This window comes from Branchiostoma belcheri, unplaced genomic scaffold (assembly GCF_001625305.1).
Source record: "Branchiostoma belcheri isolate BF01 breed outbred unplaced genomic scaffold, Haploidv18h27 scaffold30, whole genome shotgun sequence".
Taxonomy (NCBI): Eukaryota; Metazoa; Chordata; class Leptocardii; order Amphioxiformes; family Branchiostomatidae; genus Branchiostoma; species Branchiostoma belcheri.
Genome location: NW_017803910.1, coordinates 2,151,728 through 2,172,182, shown reverse-complemented (window position 1 = coordinate 2,172,182; position 20,455 = coordinate 2,151,728). Strand labels below are relative to the sequence as shown.

General features: G+C 42.4%; 1 protein-coding gene across 4 annotated transcripts in view; it reads left to right on the top strand.

Annotated features, from left to right (window-relative positions):
- The window catches only part of LOC109474148 (protein TANC2-like), an 89,932-nt gene that overhangs the window by 57,592 nt on the left and 11,885 nt on the right, over positions 1-20,455 (top strand). For 2 of the 4 annotated variants that reach the window (XM_019774356.1, XM_019774355.1), the window contains exons 5-9: positions 3,290-3,470; positions 3,907-4,008; positions 17,329-18,723; positions 19,202-19,408; positions 20,136-20,420. In XM_019774356.1, the coding sequence (XP_019629915.1) occupies positions 3,302-3,470; positions 3,907-4,008; positions 17,329-18,723; positions 19,202-19,408; positions 20,136-20,420 (2,158 nt within the window). In that variant the 5' untranslated portion in view covers positions 3,290-3,301. Of the gene's footprint in view, positions 1-3,289; positions 3,471-3,906; positions 4,009-17,328; positions 18,724-19,201; positions 19,409-19,709; positions 19,737-20,135; positions 20,421-20,455 lie in introns of all 4 variants that reach the window. The other 2 variants (XM_019774357.1, XM_019774358.1) reach the window with 2 other exon arrangements.

Below are 20,455 nucleotides of genomic sequence, written 5' to 3'. Positions count from 1 at the left end.
TTTGGCAATACATGTGTGTGGGAGGTAGGTTAACCAGGTGGGGTTGAGGAAACAGTCAGTGATATCCTGAGAACTGGTAACATTTGTGGAAAGTATTCTCCTTGATGAATGTACCATATTTTGTAGCACCACATAAATGTCAATGGGTGATGGAGTGCAACTATATGCAGTAAAGTGCTTCGGATGGGAAAGAGCCGCGGAAGAAAGTTACCATCTGATCCTCTCAATTGCCTAACTGGAAATCTTCCAACAAAACTGTAACCTCAGCAAGTGCAAGTGTAGTGGTGGAGGATTGACACTTTTGAAAGTTTCATGTGATGGCTGGGATATTGAGATGAAGTCAGAACCTCAGGATGGAGAAGGGGGATGTTTTTTTTATTCCATCACAATCATAAGATGTGGTGGGAACACACTCGATTTTTTTCAACTTATATTAATGCTGCCACCAACACAAGGGACAATACAAAACTCATTTTCGCCTGAGCGAAGTGGGGAAAGTCATGTAAAGTGCCTTTCCCAAGGGCACAAGATCGGTGGTGTGTCAAGACTCAAACCCGGGACCTCTTGGTTCCGAGTTGAGCACTCTGCTGTTAGCACATGCTCTGGAAAAAAAGAGACATTAGTTTGGGTCTCCTAGCAGCTTGTTTTTTGTGAAGTTCAAAGAATTTTGATTGAAATGCAACTGCCAAATCAGAAATCTTTACATAGTTGGAGGGCGTTGAGATGTTACGCAGAATGGAGAAAAGAGAGTGCACGCGTAGGGCGTATTTTGAAGTAAAAACCTGTCTATTATTCTGCGTTTCTGATTGTCGTTTCCAGACAAAAGTGTCCACCTGTTTACTATACCTGTCCCCCAGGTGAGAGTGTATAGGTGTAAACATGCCAGTCACTCAACACTTACATAGCTGCTTACCTGGACAAGTAAACAAGACAGGTTTTAAATGACCCTCAAGTGTCAACACAGGCATTTCACACTGCACAGGACCTGGTGGCCTTTCTTGTCTGTATTTTCACTAGGTTTTTTTTTTCTCAGAACATAAAACAACAGAATGAAAATGCATACAACAAACATGTTACAGTATGTTGATGTTAGCTGATGTAGGTTTGACAATATCAGAAGGATTGGTTGAACCTCTGCAGAAGACTGAAGCTATGCAAACATTTGCGTCTGCAGATTCCAGCCAGGCAGAACAGGCCTTCCTGTTTACCCCTTACAAAGCCTTCTTTGTCGTTCATGCTAAAGTCTTGTAGTGTAATGTCATACCTTACTGAGGGTGTGCACTATTAACAGTGTGTTCAAGATTCTACCTGTATTGGCACATTCCAAAACAAAGTGCAATGGCACTGTGAGTCTGTAACTTGAATGTACCATGTACCAAAATATTGTTAGTGTAAATCTTTAAGCTTTTTCAGGAGAGTGAGCAATGCTTAATGATTATACATCATTTTGCCTTTTCTTTAATGTTTATTTTAGGACACAGTTACATGTATTGATGTTAAATTTTGTAAGTCATGTACATTGTATAATATATTATGCTTTTTTTAGTCTCGATAGTGTGTATTTTACCCTTGTGGAACATTATCACTTTGGAATTAGCATATTGTGGGTCCTGTGCATTAAAATTCCAGGCTGAATTCCCATCTCTTGTTTTGATGACAGTACAGTAAAATCCCTAACGAAGTTTAAATTTTTAATGAAGCATGTCCTCCCAGGTTTATATTTACCCTGTTCTGAAGTTCAAAGCTGTTCAAGTATGCACTGCACAGTGAAACAGGCCAGGGACGTAAAGTTGGTATAGTAGTTTTATTGGGCCATTTAGAGTAATTTTAATGGCCAGTTATGGCTCCTCTACGTCGTTTGACTAAGCCACTTAACTATACACCCCGCAGTCATTACCATGAACCGAGTACAACCTTTGTTCTGAGAATTCTATATTCTGTGCCACAGTCCCAGTCTTAAATCCCATCAGAGACTGTGAGTCTTACCAACCACCCAACTCTTTAATCCAGCGTTTGGAGGCAGCGGGTTAGCTAGACTTAGTGGTGCGACGCGTGTCCGAGGTATAATGCAATATACATACAGTACGCGATAAATAAATGAATGGGTTTTTCCCAGTGTTCCTAACCACCTGTCGTGTCCTATAACCGGATGTTGAGCTGGAAAAGATCAGGGGAAAGTAAGATGGATGTGTTGTAGTTTGGAGGAAATCTGGGTGCAGCTGAGGTATCATTATCCAGCACCGCTCCAGGCCCTACTGTCGGCTCTAATTGTGATGCTGTGTACCGGAAAAGGTTAGATGGTTTTATGGACAGTTAAAATAACCCGGAGCTAAGTAAAAAGGCACCGGTAAGTTGGACAGGGAATCAGGAATTGAAATAACCTGGGTAATGATAAGACTAAGGGTTGCCCTGAAAATGGATTTAGTGAAAGGTAGCTGGAAAGGTTTTAAAGCAATGCGGAAATGTGTAATTTTCACACGTATTAAGTTGGGAGATGTGGTAGTGATATATATTATATATACTAAGTCTTGTACTGTAGAATCATCTTATAAAGAGTTACCACACTAAACTGTAAAGAGAACCAATGTGCAAAACACAGGAAGCTTGTATGTACAGAACAAACAAACTAGACAATGCCCTTCATGCAGACTCCATAGCCAAATCCCTAGGTTGTATTCAAAGTGTTATATGACGTACATATAGAGACAAGTGCACCAGGTACAAATGTACCTGCTAGTATTTTCCAACTACCCTTCAAGTGATAACCCTTTAATCGCAACATCAGTACGTTTTCGCACCTTTTTCTGGGATATGCATAATGCCAGTTTCTTCCTTTTGCTAACATGACAGGTGTATCCAGGGCTTCCTTGGACAGTTAGGTACAGTAAAATTAGGTTTTCATGTACAACGTACAGTGTGTGTAACCTCCAACTTATTGTTCTTTCTTTACAATTTTTACTGTGAAGCATGGAACCCATGTACACGTACAATAGAACAGTGTAATACCGTATGTGTGATTTCCAACTTCTTGTTTCTTTCTTTCCAGGTACTGCGAACCATGGAACCCATGTACACGTACAATAGAATATTTGTAATATGTGTAATTTCCAACTTCTTGTTTCTTTCTTTACAGACACTGTGAACCATGGAACCCATGTACATGTAGAATAGAATATGTGTAATTTCCAACTTCTTGTTTCTTCCTTTACAGACACTGTGAACCATGGAACTCATGTACATGTACAATAGAATATGTGTAATTTCCAACTTGTTGTTTCTTTCTTTACAGACACTGTGAACCATGGAACCCACGGAGATGTCTACTCCAGAAGGGGCGCCGAAGGACTGCCCCATCTGCGGACACCCGTACAACAAGGGGAAGAAACGTCGGCTGATCGACGCCTGCGGACACGAGCGATGTTTCACCTGCATGTTCCAGGTGGAGGAGTGTCCCATCTGCAATAAACCTGGTCAGGAAAAATCTGTTTCTCTCTTTGTGCAGTGCACTTGTCAATGTAAACCTACTAGTATAGTCATATAGGTGGGCCTGTTTTTGTGTGTGTAAGATGAAGAACATAATACACATTAAAAGCCTAGGATAACCTGTATTTCACTAGATATGATGAAGAGAAACAATATACTACTGGGTAGTCAAGGTGTGCAATTTAATGTTAATGAAGAGCTGCCATATATACCTCCTGATATTTGCATTGACATGTACATGTAATCAACTTTACCATAAGTAAAAGTACATTACTGTATTTTCTTACAGCTCAAAATTGCAAAGCACTTCTAGATGTTGTAAGGTTTGTGGCTGCAATTCACATTTAATGACTGGGGACATCTCATAGTTACAGAAAAAGCATGCACCAGTCAGCCAATAATTTAGTCCTTCATATTTTTCAGTCCCAAACGGGCACACTTTACCTGTATCAGACTCTGTGACAACATCTACTAAGGAACAAGTAAAGGAGAAGCAGACAGACGCTGTGGCAGTCCATCAACATAGTAAGTCATTCATTCTTTCACTCATTCTGCCATACAGTTGATATTCAGTATATTGTACTGGGAAGTCATTCGATGTCCCCAACCGAAGTTAGGCGTCCAGTGAGGAAATACATGTAGGTGTTGCACACAAGGACTCAACACTGAGATCTACCAGGGATTCGAACCCAGAACCTCTAGATTCCAAGTCAACAAGACCACCCCATAACCCTAGACAGGTATGCTTCTAGCCTGGATGCCACAAGCTCACAAGGCCCCAAGTTATCCAGCATGCAACTTTGGGCCTAGTGTGCTATGGGTCTGGCATCCAGGCTAGTATTCTTCTAAACATACAATGATGTACGCAGCACTGGTGGAACTTAACTCACCCCTCCCCTCCATGAAGTACTGGATCCTTCCCCGTCAACTGACCAGCAAGACAAACTATTTCTCCCTGGCTGGCCATCCACTCTCCCCAGGCCAGAACATGCCCGCGTCCATTAAGCTGTAATGTCAACCCTTTATCAATTAGGACTGTGGATCCATCAAGGCCAGGTTAAGTGGGGATAACCGGGTAATGTATGGAGTGTCAGGAGAAGGTGTCCATCTGGCCTACATGGACAAGGACTTCAAAGCCCTCCACTCAATGCACCGGAGCTTCTCTCAAAGCCCCAGTCTGTTACAGTAGTACATATCAGGGCTCTAGCGAGCACCCGTTTTTCTGTCCATTGCAGGAACTTTGTGGTGTGTGACGGAAAAATTTCTAAACCAATTCGTCAACCTAGCTGAACAAGACTGATCAAAATCTTGGGTAAATATATAAAAAAACATGCAAAGGACTGCCAACAACTACTCTCAGTCATGACTTGCATCTCAAAATGTGGGAAATTGCATTTTTAAAGGCTTGAAAATCCAAAAATTTGCCCTGGACCCCCATTGATTGCAAGCACTCTCCTCCCCAGGTCCTATCATGAGCTGGCTAGAGCCATCTGAAAGGTTGTACAGGTGTCTTGTCTATGCAACTGGGCTAAAGGTCTATAATCTCTTTAGTTTCAGGAAGCAACCTGCTACAGTGTATTCAGAAATTATTTCTACAATCTCCACCCATGAAAGAAAAGAGAAACAAACGTCCAAACAAAACCAAAACAGTCCAAATCATCTGCCTATAAACCCAGTAATGGGGCTAAGCAGTAATAAAGAAGACTGATATCATTTTGAACCTATGCCCAACCTACATATAATTGGAAAGGTAACCTTGACTAGTCTAATATATATTTTCATCTCCTGTTTTCAGTCACGCTATCACGAATAACGTAATGCAGGGCTTGAAATACTGGGTGCATGTGCACCTTAGTGCACCCAAATTTTGAGCTGTGCACCCAATTTTTTTCTGTGGGTCCACCAGTGCGCCCAAATATTTTCATACGTTTAGGTATGTAACATTACAGATGTTAAATGTGTAGTTGTATACAGCATATTCTTACCATCTAAGTGTCAGAAAAGTAGTAAAATCATATATTACTCTTCTTTTAGAAATGAAACATAATTAGGTTTTTCTGACATTCTACTTTAGTACTTATTATAGCTTATATGCAAAAATTCCAAAATCCAAAAATTGAATTTCGAGCCCTGTAATGTATTACCTGTTACCACCCTGACCTCCCCTATCACTCAGGTTAACTTGGTATAACCCCAGGGGGGTCACATTCCAGCAGTGTGTGTCAGGGGATTCTAACAAATGTCAGCACCTGATTTTTAGGATGGTCCCGGGGGGGACTACAGAAGAACATTAACCTCCACCCTGCTGAGGTTTATATATAGCTGTAGGCAATACAGTTTGATGCATGGGTTACTCCTGAGTAGGTTAACCATAACTCATTGCTCTTTGCCGTGCCTACTGGGGAAAAGTACCATTTTTGAAAAGTAGTAAAGCAGGTTAAACTTGAAGCGTAATACTTGAGTTATCAATTTTCTTGAGTTATTACAACATCAGGTTTTTTCATTTAATCTCAATTAGAAATAGGTTATATTTTAGCTCCCGAGTCTTTTATTCTCTCCACAAATCGTGAGACAAATTGTATGATTAAAATACAATGTAGTTTTCGTTACCAGGCTAAAAATAGGTTATGGTACTAGCATATCTTTTCACTATAGCATATATGATATGAAATAGTAGCTGGATGCACATATTAAGTTACAATGGACATATTCATGGTATACTACTAGAGACTTTGAGTTATGGTTTCCTATAAAGACAACAGATGCAGACGTTTTGGATGATGAAGTTCACAAGATGGGGCTTTGTCAAAGGTTAGGGTAGAACGCAAAAATGCCCGCAAGACTGGATTTATGCTTCCCTCATTTCTCACCTATCTTTTAATGCATCCAGCTGCCTGTAACAGGAGGGCTTTGGAGGGGTTTCTCTGTCAGTTTTATTCATTTGGTGGATTATTGCCACCCCCTGAAGTCCCTAAAATGGAATGGTCCTATCTGTCAACAGGGCTCTTCATGCTCCACATCTCAAAGAGGAGAAGATGGCAGAAGTAGGGCATGAAAGCAAAAATTTCAACAGCATTGTAGCAAATTGTATGTACGTGTAGTTTCGAACAATGAAAGATCAATACATATCAACTTCAACCAGAACAGTCACTGATGAAAAGTGGATGTTACTTGAAACGTTTTCAAAATCTATCCTGTTGGCTTCAGTAACAACTTTCTTGTGTATCCCATTACCTGGATGTGTAACCTTCATTGATGTACAACCAGTACACCTAATTCCTTTCTGGTCTAAAAAAAGATCATATTATGCTGGTGAAAGATTCACATAGCTATTGCTTAGTCCTGTCTTTTAAAAAGAAAGAATTCCATGTTTTACATGTACTCCTCCATAGAATGTAATGCATTCTTTTATATTTGAAGGAAACACGAATACCACTGCCCATAACTTCTTCAAACCTGTTTTCACTTTGTATAATGGAGGAATTCTAGACTCTCTACAAATCTGTTTTCTCTTGAACCTCCTATTCAGTCTTTAGAGTAGAAAGTAAGAAAGGAAGACACATTCCAGGCGTGGTTCTGCTTTCTTCTACTATCCTGTGTCTGACTGTTTTAAAAACAAACCCACAAGCTCCATGGTTTCTTAAATACAGCTTTCATTCAGCAAGGTAAAGGTAAAGCAGTCATCTTCAACTGAGGTGAAGCATGAAGCTTTTTTAAGTAGCTGCTAGTGCCGTGCGGCTTCGAATCAGCTCGCGTTTATGTCCACCCACACCAAGTCACCTCTACTCTTCGTCATAAGTAAGTAGGGTTCTTTTATGGGGGCCTGCATGCCCTTTTCTGTAGAGTGTAATCGGCTGTTTTAATTCTACATAGAGCGTAGATGGACCCCTCTAATTCTACGTAGAGCGTAATTGGTGCATTTTACGTATTGCATTACAGCTACATTTGTACATGTACCTGGAATTTATTGTAAAGCGTTATGGGGGAGGCCTCTTGAATTCAGCGTAATACGTAGCCGGCTCTCAAAATTTAGTGTAGAGCATTGTCGGGACCCCCCATGCAAGCCCTCTTTCATCCAGCTCATGGATATAACGAAGTAGTTCAACTACAAGTACAATTTACAAAGATGTTGACCTATGATGAAGGTGGATATAGAAGCTTCTCTGTCCCAGAAGTACTGGTTAATGCTTGCTGATCTTAGCTGCAGTCCCCACACTGTGTGACAAATGTGGCCTGTAACATGGTAAAGTTGAAGAGGAAGCAGTAAAAACAGACACCCTGTTTATGTGTGTGTGGATGGGTCAGCGGAAATCCTCCCTGACAGAACTGTGTGGAGTGATGGTTAGGGAGGGGAAGGTGACAGTGACGCCGATTTACACGCACTGACGGTACAAAGATTGCGTACACTGTGATGCAGTGACACAGTGCGAGCGTATGAAAACTGCGAATGCACGTGAGCGCACAAAAACTATGTACATTGAATTTTTCTTGTGCCTAAATCGGCCTGCTTCAATGTACGTAAAAACGTAAGTTCCGATCGTATACCAGCCCTCAAGGTAAGGTACGATCTTTTGTTCTTTACATACATCAAAGCAGGCCAATATACACTGTACATGTACATGCAAGAAAAATTGACATATATAGTTTTCGCACGCTCATGAGCTTACGCAGTTTTTTGCCTGTGTGTAAATCGGGTCTGTAACTTCCTATAGCTCACGACTTGCCCTTCAGGGATTTGAGCCTCCACTGCTGGGTAGACTGGGAATAATGGGGGATATTGGGAACATCCCAAAGTGCCGTTCTGCCTCCACCCAAGCGATTTGTGCTCCATCTGTCATCTCTGTCTGGGGAGGGTGCATTGTTGGGGGAGGGGGGAGAGCTGTTCTGTCTAGGGACTGTGCATTGTTGGGGGAGCGGAGGAGAGCTGTACTGTCTGGGGAGTGTGCACTGATAGTGACAGGGGAGGGGAACTTCTCACAAGTAGAATAATTTTAGTTAATTTTAGTAAATAGGTCATCACTGTCTATTGTGCCAGGAGTTAGTAAAAGAGGGTCAAATATTAACTTAAAAGGATTAGAAATAAGGTCAAATGTAAAAAGATTATAGATATTCTAAGCACTAGCGTTGAGCTATATTAGCCAAAAATGTGTCCATTTGCAACTCTATCAATGATATTGGGAGTAAAATAAACCATTCTCTAAAACAAATATATATGGGCACATTTTTTGCTGTACTGTACTCAAAGCAGTTGTTTGAAAGTTTTCTAAGTTACTAATCTGTTTTCCATGCATCTTCAGCCAGTATACAATAATAACACAGATTCACATCTTTCCACGTACTTAGAGGCAACATAATTTATTACAGAGATAGCAGTGTCTCGTATAACAGAGGCCGTTTCAATAGGGCAGTGCGCGTCCTTGGCCATCTCCTTGGCGTGCTTGATTGCGTTTCGCACACGTGATGGATCGTCGTCATTTCCTCGGTGTAAAAGTCAGGAGACGGACACGGGGTCCATCCGTCAAGCCTGGCACTGGGGCATCCTGGGTAACGACGTGTGCAGGAATACACGTACCGAGTTATTTTGTGGAGAGTTATTTCGTGGAGAGATATCGACATATTGGATGTAGAAACACACATGTATTAAATATTGACAGTAGAGGGTATAAGAAAGGAAATGAGACAATCTTTTTTCAATAGGAAAATAAAGTAGGCCAATTATAGGTGGAATTGTGTACTGTTGGAATATTGAAATAAAACTTACTCATTCCACAACATTATTGGGATATTGAATGGAATTATATCTGTAGAAAAATATCAGATATGTAGAGGTTTATGAAAAAAGAAATTTGAGCATCTTTTTCAATAGGAAAGCAAAGTAGGCCAATGCAATCACACATGCCAAAATACCAACAAAATACTTGATGCCTATTAACCTTGATCGACGTATCTGGGCCAATTATAAGTGGAATTGTGCAACATTGGAATGATGAAATAAAATCAAGTCATTCAACAATATACATTTTGTAATCTTGGAAGCTTTTCGACACTGTTAGCAGCATGATCATGAGGTGGAAAAAATGTGCAAAATAGGGAGGGGGTAACATTGCAGGTGTCTGTGAAGGTTAGACATCCAGGTAATGAGATACAACATGTACACCAGGAAATTCTTACTCAAGCAACTGGATAGGTTCTGAAAACTTTCAGATGTTTTAAGAAGCATCCACTCCTTTCCATCAGTTAACACTTTCCTCGTGTAACATTTTGATAGTTCTAACACCTTTCAAAGTAGCACACATGAGTCTAGCTGTGAATTTGTTACCACAGAGTTTGGGAGTACCTAAAGTGGAATGAATAACTGTCCCCAATTAGTCTGCATCCTCCAACAGTGATTTAGTAGCCTTCTTTATTTGGTGCACTGGGCGAGTTAAGATATATGGCAGACAACCTGAGCTAATCTACTGAACTTGTGCAGGGCATTTATCAGTACTCAACTCCCTACATGTACCACATATCAGCCTGAAATCAGCATGCAAGGATGCTAACTCCTAGTAAAGTAGAGAAACTGAATGTGAATAACATAAAGATTTTATGACTTTCTCTTTATTACATGAAGAAACATAGTCATGATTCTGAACAACTGAATTGGGAGTATTAGATAATATGATAGTTTGCATTGGCAATTTGTAGTTTTTTATATTCCGCGTGCATGTGAATGTGTGTGTGTGTGTGTGTGTGTACGCGTGTGTGCGTGTGTATGTTTGTGTGACTATACATCATTGTTGTTGTAAAGAATAGACATACACATACATGTAACATAATTATATTATGGGCTACCTTAAAGGCAGTTAGCTAAAGACAGAAGTCTTGACGCTTTGGGCCCATAGGTCTTCATTATCAGAAGGAAGCCGCAAGTTCAGATAATGAGAGCCATCTCCAAGGACGTGTTAAGGACCCAGAGAGGGAGTACATGTTTATAAATTGGTTAATTATCTGTGCTTGATTAGAAGACAAGGGACTGTCAAGATAAACGGATAATTAGCTTAACATAAGGCACAGTTTGGGACTAGATCTGTCTTATTAGTTCACATGCTACACAGCGTGCATACAGGCTATAAAAAAACCCCTGAAAATCTCCCAAAATTGTTTGGTCTTTTGTTGAAATTTGCACTAAGCCTAGTTTTGAAAACATATATAGTAACTTGGAATAATGACAGACATGAAACTAGTTGGTTTATTGAAGGGGGGCCGAAAATGTTTAAAAGAAAGTCAAACTATATACAGCAGCACATTTCTGACAACCCAAACACAATACATTTACACGACAATGGTATGAGGTAATCCAGCTCTTGTTTTCATTCCAATGACTTTTCAGAGGTGGTTTGGAAAGTGAAGCATGTTGTGGGTCGACACGTGACTTCTACTCTACCAGAAGCCAAAGGCCAGTAGAGCAAGACAGGCTGGAGCACTGATGTTTCCACACAGCCCCCCTCCCCAAGCACAGCAAATCTGGAAAAGAAAGCTGAGAAAGAAGCGTGCCATTATTATTAATGAGTTGTTGCAGGCGTCTTTGTGCTTCTTTGTGAAGTCGAACATGAGGGCACAAAATTGAATAAACATTCGACCACCGCCCCTCAGCGGGAGTATAGGGCAGGGAATATTGCCTCCTGCCTGTAAGGAACATTGAGCCCAAGAAATGGCTCGTAGCCAACTATAACACTCAGGCTTTTGGGCTAGGATTACTGTGCTTTAGGGACTGTACGATATTTACCGGGGGGGGGAGGGCTGGTGCAAAATGGTCCGGTAAAATTTTTTTCCATGGCCCTCCCCCCGGCTCAAAATTTTTTTTCAATGGCCCTCCCCCCGGCTCAAAATTTTTTTCAATGGCCCTCCCCCCTCCCCAAAAAATTTTCGGTGGCCCTCCCCCCCATTTTTCCAGTCCATGTCTCTTTCTCCCTCCGTAAATTCCCGAATGAAGTACGCATCCCGATTAAAGTACGCACCCCCGATTTGGGGCTGATGGGAGACAAATAAAAGAAATATTCCGGTCTGGAACGTAAAATGGAAAAACTCGAATTAAGTACGCACCCCTTCTACGCACGGCCGGTACCACAGTGAACATGTAGTATGTATGTCTTAAAGACAGTTCGTCGTTCCAAACAAATTTAAAATTGTTAAAAACTAGATTTATTCCGTGTACTTAGTGATTGTATGGTAACGTAGCGGGAAACGTTTCAAGTTCGCCTTGTTTTTCACCGCCGGCCGCAGCCGACTTGCAAGACGTCACCACCGCATCGAAAGGTAAGGCAAGTGCGGCGAAACGCACAGATTTGGATCCAGCTTTGGAGTGTTGGTGATCAAGCAAGCAATGGTCAATAAAGATTCGTGAAAAAAAGACAATATTTCAATATTGATTTTATCGGTAACGGGGGGGGGGGTACTTGAATGTTGATGCAAAAGTACGTAGCTTTAATGTTTTTAATACGAAATGCGCCGAACACTTCTTTAATAGCGCCCGCCCGATCGACCCATGGAGAGCAACAATCATACAGGCGGAGTATTTGGGTGTAGAGGGAGCCTGGTAGATTTGACACCGAAACTAATTAACACAACAACAAAAGACTACTGGGATCAATGGGACATGCGATTCCGAACAGGAGAAAGTGACAAGTTTGACTGCGTTTCAAGTAATCTCTCGTTATGTGATAGATGTTTTTGTCACATGTGCACAAAATCAAAGGAATAAACACATGTATTAATTTGTACTCCGTAAAACTTATAAGTACAGTCTGTTCAGAGGAAAGAAAGACTTCCTTCTCGGGGTCCATGTTCTGGAAAGCTGTCCTCAGCGCTGCGCATGCCACGGCCCTCTCTGTGTTCGTCAGCTGTAGGTGTACTTTGCCTGTCGGCGTGACAAACACCCCACCCACCGGCCGGGCGGTAAGATTTCATCAAAGACTACATTTTAAGTTAACTCCGCCCCTATCATTGCAGATTGCCGAACAGTCGAGTGGTGGGTTATCACACATCTAGCCAGTCAGAAAGGCATTCATTGGGCCACACGCCTCCTGCTGACTGTGCCTATTCATGCGTCTGGTTCACACCTCCTTGCAGAACGACTGAAATGTGTTGAAGTGATTAGGTTTATAGCCCATTGAAGTTTTCGACTGCCTGCAGAGGTTGGGTTTGGTGGGAAAAAAAATTAGTGCAAAAGAGAAACCCCGATAAAAAAAAGCCTAAAAACACGCTACAAATACCCCCAAAACCCAAACCTCTGCTTGGAGAGTAGAGTAGGAGTACATTTAGCCGGAATTTTCACATCGTACTGGCTGGTGTAGCCCGCTACAAAGTAATTTCCTGTGGCATTTATCAAGATTTAAAAATATTTGTGATACGAAGTGAAACATGGTTAACAATTTCTGAACCTTTGAAACGACATGGGCATAATCTTTGTAGAAGATTCCTGAGTTGAACTCAAGCCGGAAGTGACCATCAGTCTAGGCACAACTGTTATGTTATCACATGTTACGTTACGACGATCAAGAACGTTCACGGCTTGCGGACCATTTCAAATATTACCACTCATAAACCCTACAATTGTATGTGTACTTACGGGAGGTTATATTTTTGCCGGGGTTCCACTGAGGTCGGCGCCGGCTAGCTGGGGAACGATCCTGTCGGCATGACAAAGCGCCGGGCGTCATTGCCAGAGACCTACATTTTTCTTACCGTGGGTGACTTGACTTCTTCTTGCTGTCAATATCGACGATAGTCACAGGAAATATGTTCATTTATTGAAGTTTAACTTTATTTCCACTCGTCAATATTCTTACCTAAACATGCTATGGACGATCGATGTCGTTCCAAGCTCCCCGTGCCGGTGTTCCGCTATGTTCCTGGGTCGTCCACGGATTTGTCGTCGGAAAACTCAAATAAAGTACGCACCGCGACTTTGGCGACGGCCCGAGACACTTCTGGGATTTTGAAAAATGTAAAAGGTGCGTACTATATTCGGGAATTTACGGCGTATTTCTTCTAATTCGGTACTACGCGACGCCATATTTTACAAAAGTTTTTCGGTGGCCCTCCCCCCCAGGCCGATTTTTTTTTCGATGGCCCTCCCCCCGGCTCAAATTTTTTTTCCATGGCCCTCCCCCCGGGCCAAAATTTTTTTCAATGGCCCTCCCCCCCAGTGCACCAGCCCTCCCCCCCCGGTAAATATCGTACAGTCCCTTATATATTCCCCTTTGCCGTCAAATTACAATATGAATTGGAGCATATTTGATGAATAGAAGATGTATAATCTATAGAGAGGGCTTGTCATGAAATATTTTTCTTTGTGAACATTATGAAATGCTTTTGAAGCAGTGTGTCAGATTAGATAGCCAAAACGGGCATGGAAGGTGAATTGACAAAGGGAGTGAATGGAATCACATGGGATGTCTTGCCGCCAAAGGCTGGCGACTTCAAAGCACATGTAGTGTGCACTGAGTGACATTGGGTGTCAATATGTCACACCAAGGACATTATACAATGTCTCTGGTCACACTATGTTTCCATGGTGTTCAAAGGTGCTTTTGAGGATGGGTCGTGCACTTTTCCTGTTCTGTCAGGATATTTTTTAGGCCTGCTTGTGTTCATGGAAAACCAAGGGTATTTTCTGTGAATCTTTTCACCTCTTAAATGCCTCTTTCATATCAAGGAGCTTTCGATATACACTGTGCCTTTCCTGGCATATCATTGTACAATGTATAAAGGAAGGGATGGTACATAAGGCATTACCTTACTTTACATAACACTAAGTCAGTCCATAATCTTTGATAGGACCAGCATTCAAGCTGCATATTTCACGTTGTTGATCAATCGTCTGTTGTGTTTTTCTGCCAGGAAGATTTTGGGTTCCTTTCCTTCACCCATCATGGGGTGTCCTGTGCTCAGGTTGCCCCCTACATGAGGTAACCTGTGATTATCTCACCCCACCTCCATATTTCCTAATTTGATCCTCCACATTGCATCTGTCTCCCAAACTTGCAATTTTCGCATTACGGTTAGGAGCCCACCAGGAAGTTAATTTGGGGTGTTACTATTAGACTGAAATACATGTAAGACCAGAAAATACCAGCTCTACTGCAGCACTAGTTGATTCAGAAACTCAGAATTCATTCTTGTCATGTTGACAGTCCAAAGACTTAAGTGTATTCTGTACATTTTGTATCGTGACATTGACCAGGTCCAAGTTACAAGGTCCAGTTTTATTGATCACCTTTCTATGAACTTGGCAGCCAAATGAAATCCATATGATGTATATATATAGCCAGGCCTTCCATAGTGCTGTCACATTGATTGATGACTGAAGCATCTCACAAAGAAATTCTGTAGAACACATTTTGTTATGGCTGCCCAATAGGATTTATAATGATTGATGTATGAGAAGATTTTATGAATTTCTTTGGCTTTCTATTACTGTTTCAATCCAAGAAGGGAATAGTGTGTATAACAAAGTTATTAAGTTAGTTGTACCGGTATCCCGTCTCTTTTTACACACACCTGAAGATGAAAAAGAAAGGTCTGTCCATTCTTATCTCTGTTCTAGCCACCATCCGTCTTTCAATCATTTTGATGGAATTTTGCCCAATCCATCATCTTTGACAGGCAAAAATCAGATGTCATTAAACTAAGCTTAGTCTATCACCAAAATTTCTCCATCAAAATGGTGTTTCAGAGAGTCAAGACTTCAGAAATTTTCGACGTAATGTTACCTCAGTGAAACAAAATTGAGCGGACGGAAAAAAGATTCAGATCGGCTACACCAGTCCACTGATGTGTGTACAGATTTCTTCACACAGGCAGAGGCACAAACTGAATTACAATATGTTTGTCCCATCTCTTTTTACACACCCAAACATGAAAATTAAAGTTATGTCCATTCTTACATGTATCTCAAACAGTGAGTGTTACATGTACAGTACATGGTACAGATTTCTTCACACAGGCAGCAGCACCAGACAGTTCTAATTTATGTTCCCAGTCTCCCTGATTCTCCCTGCCTATCTCCTCACAGCAGGGCACTGGTGTTTGCCTGGGTGGTGATCCAACATTTATCTCCATACCTGGTAACACTTCACTAATACTGTTAGCTCTGCCTTCCGTCTCCTGGGAGGCACGGCGGTACACCGCAGCAGCACCTTCTATCTGTGGAAGGCAGTACTGCAGTCTTTTTTTCTATGATGTTGCAGCAGTGTAAATGATGAATTTGGGGTTCAATCTTTGCTCACATTTGTTTAAAAAGGAAATAATGAATCTTTAAAGCTTCAACATAGCCATAGAAAACTACAGTAGGTTATTGGGGTAACAGGGATACTGTTGGTACATCTTTTTGGATCATTTTTATAGTCGTTCATGTAAATATTTTAATATAAACAGAAAGGGAAAGATGTAGGGATACTTCAGCTTAAATCAAAACCTTTGGTTGAAGCAGTTAGGTTACCTTTTGATGATATTGTACAAGTCATGATTTTAAATAGTAAAGTTAAACCCTTCCATACACATGGTTCAAATGCCCCATATTTAGACATTTCCCCTTCCTGTAATCACTAGCTAAACACAACCTTTAAATGGAAATACATGCATTTTAGGCATTCATACAGCCCATTTAACACTTGAGGCAATCGTCAGGTCTTGTTAGTTACATGTGGCTTCACCCCACAAAGGAGGACCCTAACACCATTCCAGCAGCCTCCATGCTGACATCCTGATTCCCTCTCCTTTCTAAGCCTTTCAGGAGGGTCTGCATGGGGGGTCCTGACAACGCTCTACACTAAATTTTGAGAACCGGCTACATATTACGCTGAATTCAGGAAGCCTTCTCATTACATTTTTTAGATAAATTCCTGGTATCTTCAATGTATTATATAGAATTAAAACAGCAAATTACGCTCTATGCAAAATGTGCCAGTTACGCTGTATATTGAATTAGAGCGGTCCGTGTACACTCTACGTAGAATTAAAACGGCTAATTACGCTCTACGGAAAAGGGCATGCAGGCCCCCTTTCAGTGACCCAGTATGCCCCTTAGGTGGTACCCAGTAATCTGCTTCCAACACCTGGCAATTTTCACCGCCCTCCTAGACAGGCAAAAATCTGAGTTTCTATGGAAAGAGATGTCAATACCAGCAAAATGTGCCCCTCAAAATGCAGGAAATTGAGTTTCAGAGGGCTAAGATTTCAGAAATTTTCCCCCAAACCCCTAGGATTGTGCTCGACAAGATGTTACATCAATGAAACAAGATGCACAGTTCGTTCCCCTAGACAAAAGAGACTGCACACAGGGGGTCAGGAACTGTGCCATAGGTGCCATCACCTGGGTATAACCCCTAGAGGGTACCCTGTAATTAACCCCCACCCCTCCCGGGTGGTTCTGTAATCTGATTGGTTGCAGCGCATTTCTCTCCAGCCAACCATCTGCTGGCAGCAGCAGGCAGGTTGGTGACCTTCGTGACCTTGGCGGCCTTGGTAACAGCTGCTAGATGAGAGGCAAAATCTATGGTTACAACAAAACAACAAAAAAGATATAAATCTAAACAATAACTAGGGAGCCCAGAATCTAATCATTTCAAGGTCTCATCAAGACCTACTGACATACCAAGTTTCATAACAATCTGCCTGTACCTTCTTGTATTATCACGCTAAACCACATACACACATATCAGACACACATACATAGACACACACACACACGCACACATATATAGTATGACATACAAACGCTACCGGAAAGATAACCATCTAGGCAAAGGGTTATGCCTCAATATAACCTAGAATTTGTATTTTTTGCCTTTCCTTGTGCAGGTATTTCAAACGGGAATTCCAGTAAAGTAATGGGTGTGTCAACAACAGAGAGAGAGCGACATCGCCGCAAGTCCATGGAAGACGACTCGTCATCTGACAAGCAGACCCCGCCCAAGGTACCTCCGCGGCCGTCCCTCAACACCCTCCCCAAGGCCGGGGGAGCCGAGCATCATGGGAACCCTGCTGCAAAGCATGCTGGGAGCCACGCCCAGGAGTACCGGAACATCATCAGGACTGCCGAGGGCGTTGACCTCATCAAGCAGTACAGTAACTCTTCCCAGGAGGAAAAGGACTCGCAGAGAGGGATCGAAAAGGGAGCTACGAAGTTTTTACTGAGTAAACCCACTAAACAGTACGCCAGCGAGCCGACCAGGTACTTTGTGAAGGTTCCTTTTCAGGAAAAGTCTGGCGAAGGTGATAAGAGAGAAGTATTGAAGGACAGGGAGGAGGAAGATTGTACGAGTGCAAAGAGTGAAGGAAAGGTGCACGCTGCAAAGAAGGAGTTTAACAATGCTGCAACAAAGGATGATGGGAACAATGTTACAAAGAACAACGGGGTAGATTTCCAGATGCCGCGGGTGGAGGAGGAGAGAATACAGGAGAGAATCCTGGTCCCGCGTGTCGAGACAATAACACTGCCCCAGCGGCAGGAGTGCACATCCCCAAACTACCCCGCGCTGAGCACGTTCAAAACGAAGCCCCAGCCGCCCCCGCGGGAGGGCAGCATCCAGAGACAGGACGCTGTCTCCGAATCCTGCCGAGTCTCGCCGTCGCCCAATCAGGCGTCCGTGCCAAACCAGGTGACTGCCGGTCACCTGACCATGAGCCAAATGGTATCCTTTAGTCACGTTTCAGAACCGGAAAGACCAGTTGCCATGGTAACTTCTCAACCCGTAATCAGCGAGGCCAAACTTTGCCATGTGACCCCCACCATTGTTTCCACCAATCACGTCGCACCGGCTGATACGTCAGCCAATCATGTGACAGTACAGCCCGTGACCCCCACTACCACGAAAGTCTGTACAGCTATAGTTGTGCCAATCACAGAGCAGCACAGAACTTCGACACTAGAACGTAGGAAGAATGCCCAAAACTCCATCTCTCCTAGAACATTGTTCTTTGAGAGAAGTCTGGAAGATAGCAGTAAACCTGTCCCTAAGCCAAGAACTAGCACCCTTCAGAGACAAGAAAATGTCCAAGATCCGATTCCTGATCGGTTGGAACTTTCACCTTCGACCCCTGAACCGGAGTCATCGCCACGGAGACCGGAGGTTGCCATGCCCTTGGATAGATCACCCATGAGAACTGTTTCCACAGAGACAAATAAGGAATTACCCAAAATTCCTGAGAAGTCAGTCTTGTGCAATGGAGATGTCAATCATCACGACAGTCTGGGTAAGGATTTTGGTGAAACCAGTTTTGTTTTTAAATCAATTATAACCATTCTTATGTTTACCTTCACAGAAGGAAAACACATTGTTTTTGTAGAAAACATAAAATGTTGTTTTTGCTCTGTTTCTTCTTCTTCTCCAAATAAATAACTTATTAAGGACAGGTCAATGAATTGGACCAGAGGGCTGCCACCATGGTAACTGGTGCCGTAGTAGACACTCTGTGGTCTTGGATTACATTACTGAGTATGTAGCAAGACTGGCAGGACAGAATTGGAGAGGCTGGTCACTCATACTGGTATATGAATGTGTTAAGGTATAAACAGAGTAGTAGTTTGTTGGGCTACACCATATGAAGGTAAACACCACACATGTGCTTTGCAAATGTTGCCTTAGTTAGCATTTATATAATGCTGTGAAGCTAAGATTTTAAAAGACAATCAAGTTAAAATTTACAATTTCCATGTTCTTTTCGTGTTAAGAATCTAGAGAAGAGGATGATGATATCGGCCCCCCACCTCCCCCGGATATTGCGGAAACTGCCCTGCGTACAAGACTGGGTTTCCTGCTCGGAGAACGAGTGCCTCGGCAGCGAGAGATGTCCGTGTCATCCAACTTTGCGAGTATCACCTCGCTAGCGAGCATAGACGCTGGCAACGACACCAGCAGTCCAACCTCTACACTTACCGGTGAGTTTGAACCACTAGTCTTCTGTGGCAAACAGCTGAACAATCTGTTAACCTTTTACACCTAGCCTGTTACATGTGCAGGGCTTGAAACACTTCTTTTTGCGTATCCACATACATTGTACACCTACATACTACTTGTAACTTTTCCAGTACAGGTTCAGTGGCAGCTTCTGTGTATTACTAGTATATAATGATGTTATTACATGTACTACTACATGTACATTTATGCTAGAGCAGTTTCTCTGTTGCTATGATAACAGTACAAATGTAGTTTTGTACCACATTTTGTTTCATGCATCAGTCGGACGTCTGACACTGGAACCCTTTTGTAAGTAACTGTTTTGTTGGTAGTCATACACACAAATGTTGGTCTTGTCTGTTTCTACATGTGTGCCCACAGAAACTTTGTGAAACTCATCATAAGGTAGTTTCACAAAGCTGTACATGTGGATGAATGTTGTTTTAAGTTGCATAAGATTTGAGTATTAATATGATGTTTTTATAGCTCTTCTTGGAGTGTGGGAGATCACTGGGACCATGTTTCGTGGTCTGACTTCACATTACCAGATTGATCAAAAAGTTTCCCTCCCCGCTTGTCCTTTTTTCTGTACCATTTTTTTGTATGTCTGTATGGCTGCATACATGTTCCACCACTGCGCTTCATTTCTCAGTAGCATTTTTGTTTCATCCTCTGTTCTCTTGTGTCCATGTTCGCTGTGTTCCACAGGCACCAAGCCGCCCCTCAAAGTCTCCCGCGCCACAAACTGCAACCTCCACTCCCTCCCCCGAACCCCCCTCCCCCCTCGCCGCTCCTTCCTACAGTATCAGTACCAGTTTCACTACATCTCCCCCTACGTCCCCTGTACACCATACCTTCAGCGCAGGGCCCGTATAGTGTCCACACGCGGGCAGCCCTCCCCCACACCAACTCCATTCCCTCAGCCCTTACTGCACTACTACCCTGTACACCACCATGTTCCTCTCCTGTATGAGAAGTACAAGATGCTGTTTTGTAAGTGGTGCCCTTCTGTCTGTCTGTCTGTGTGT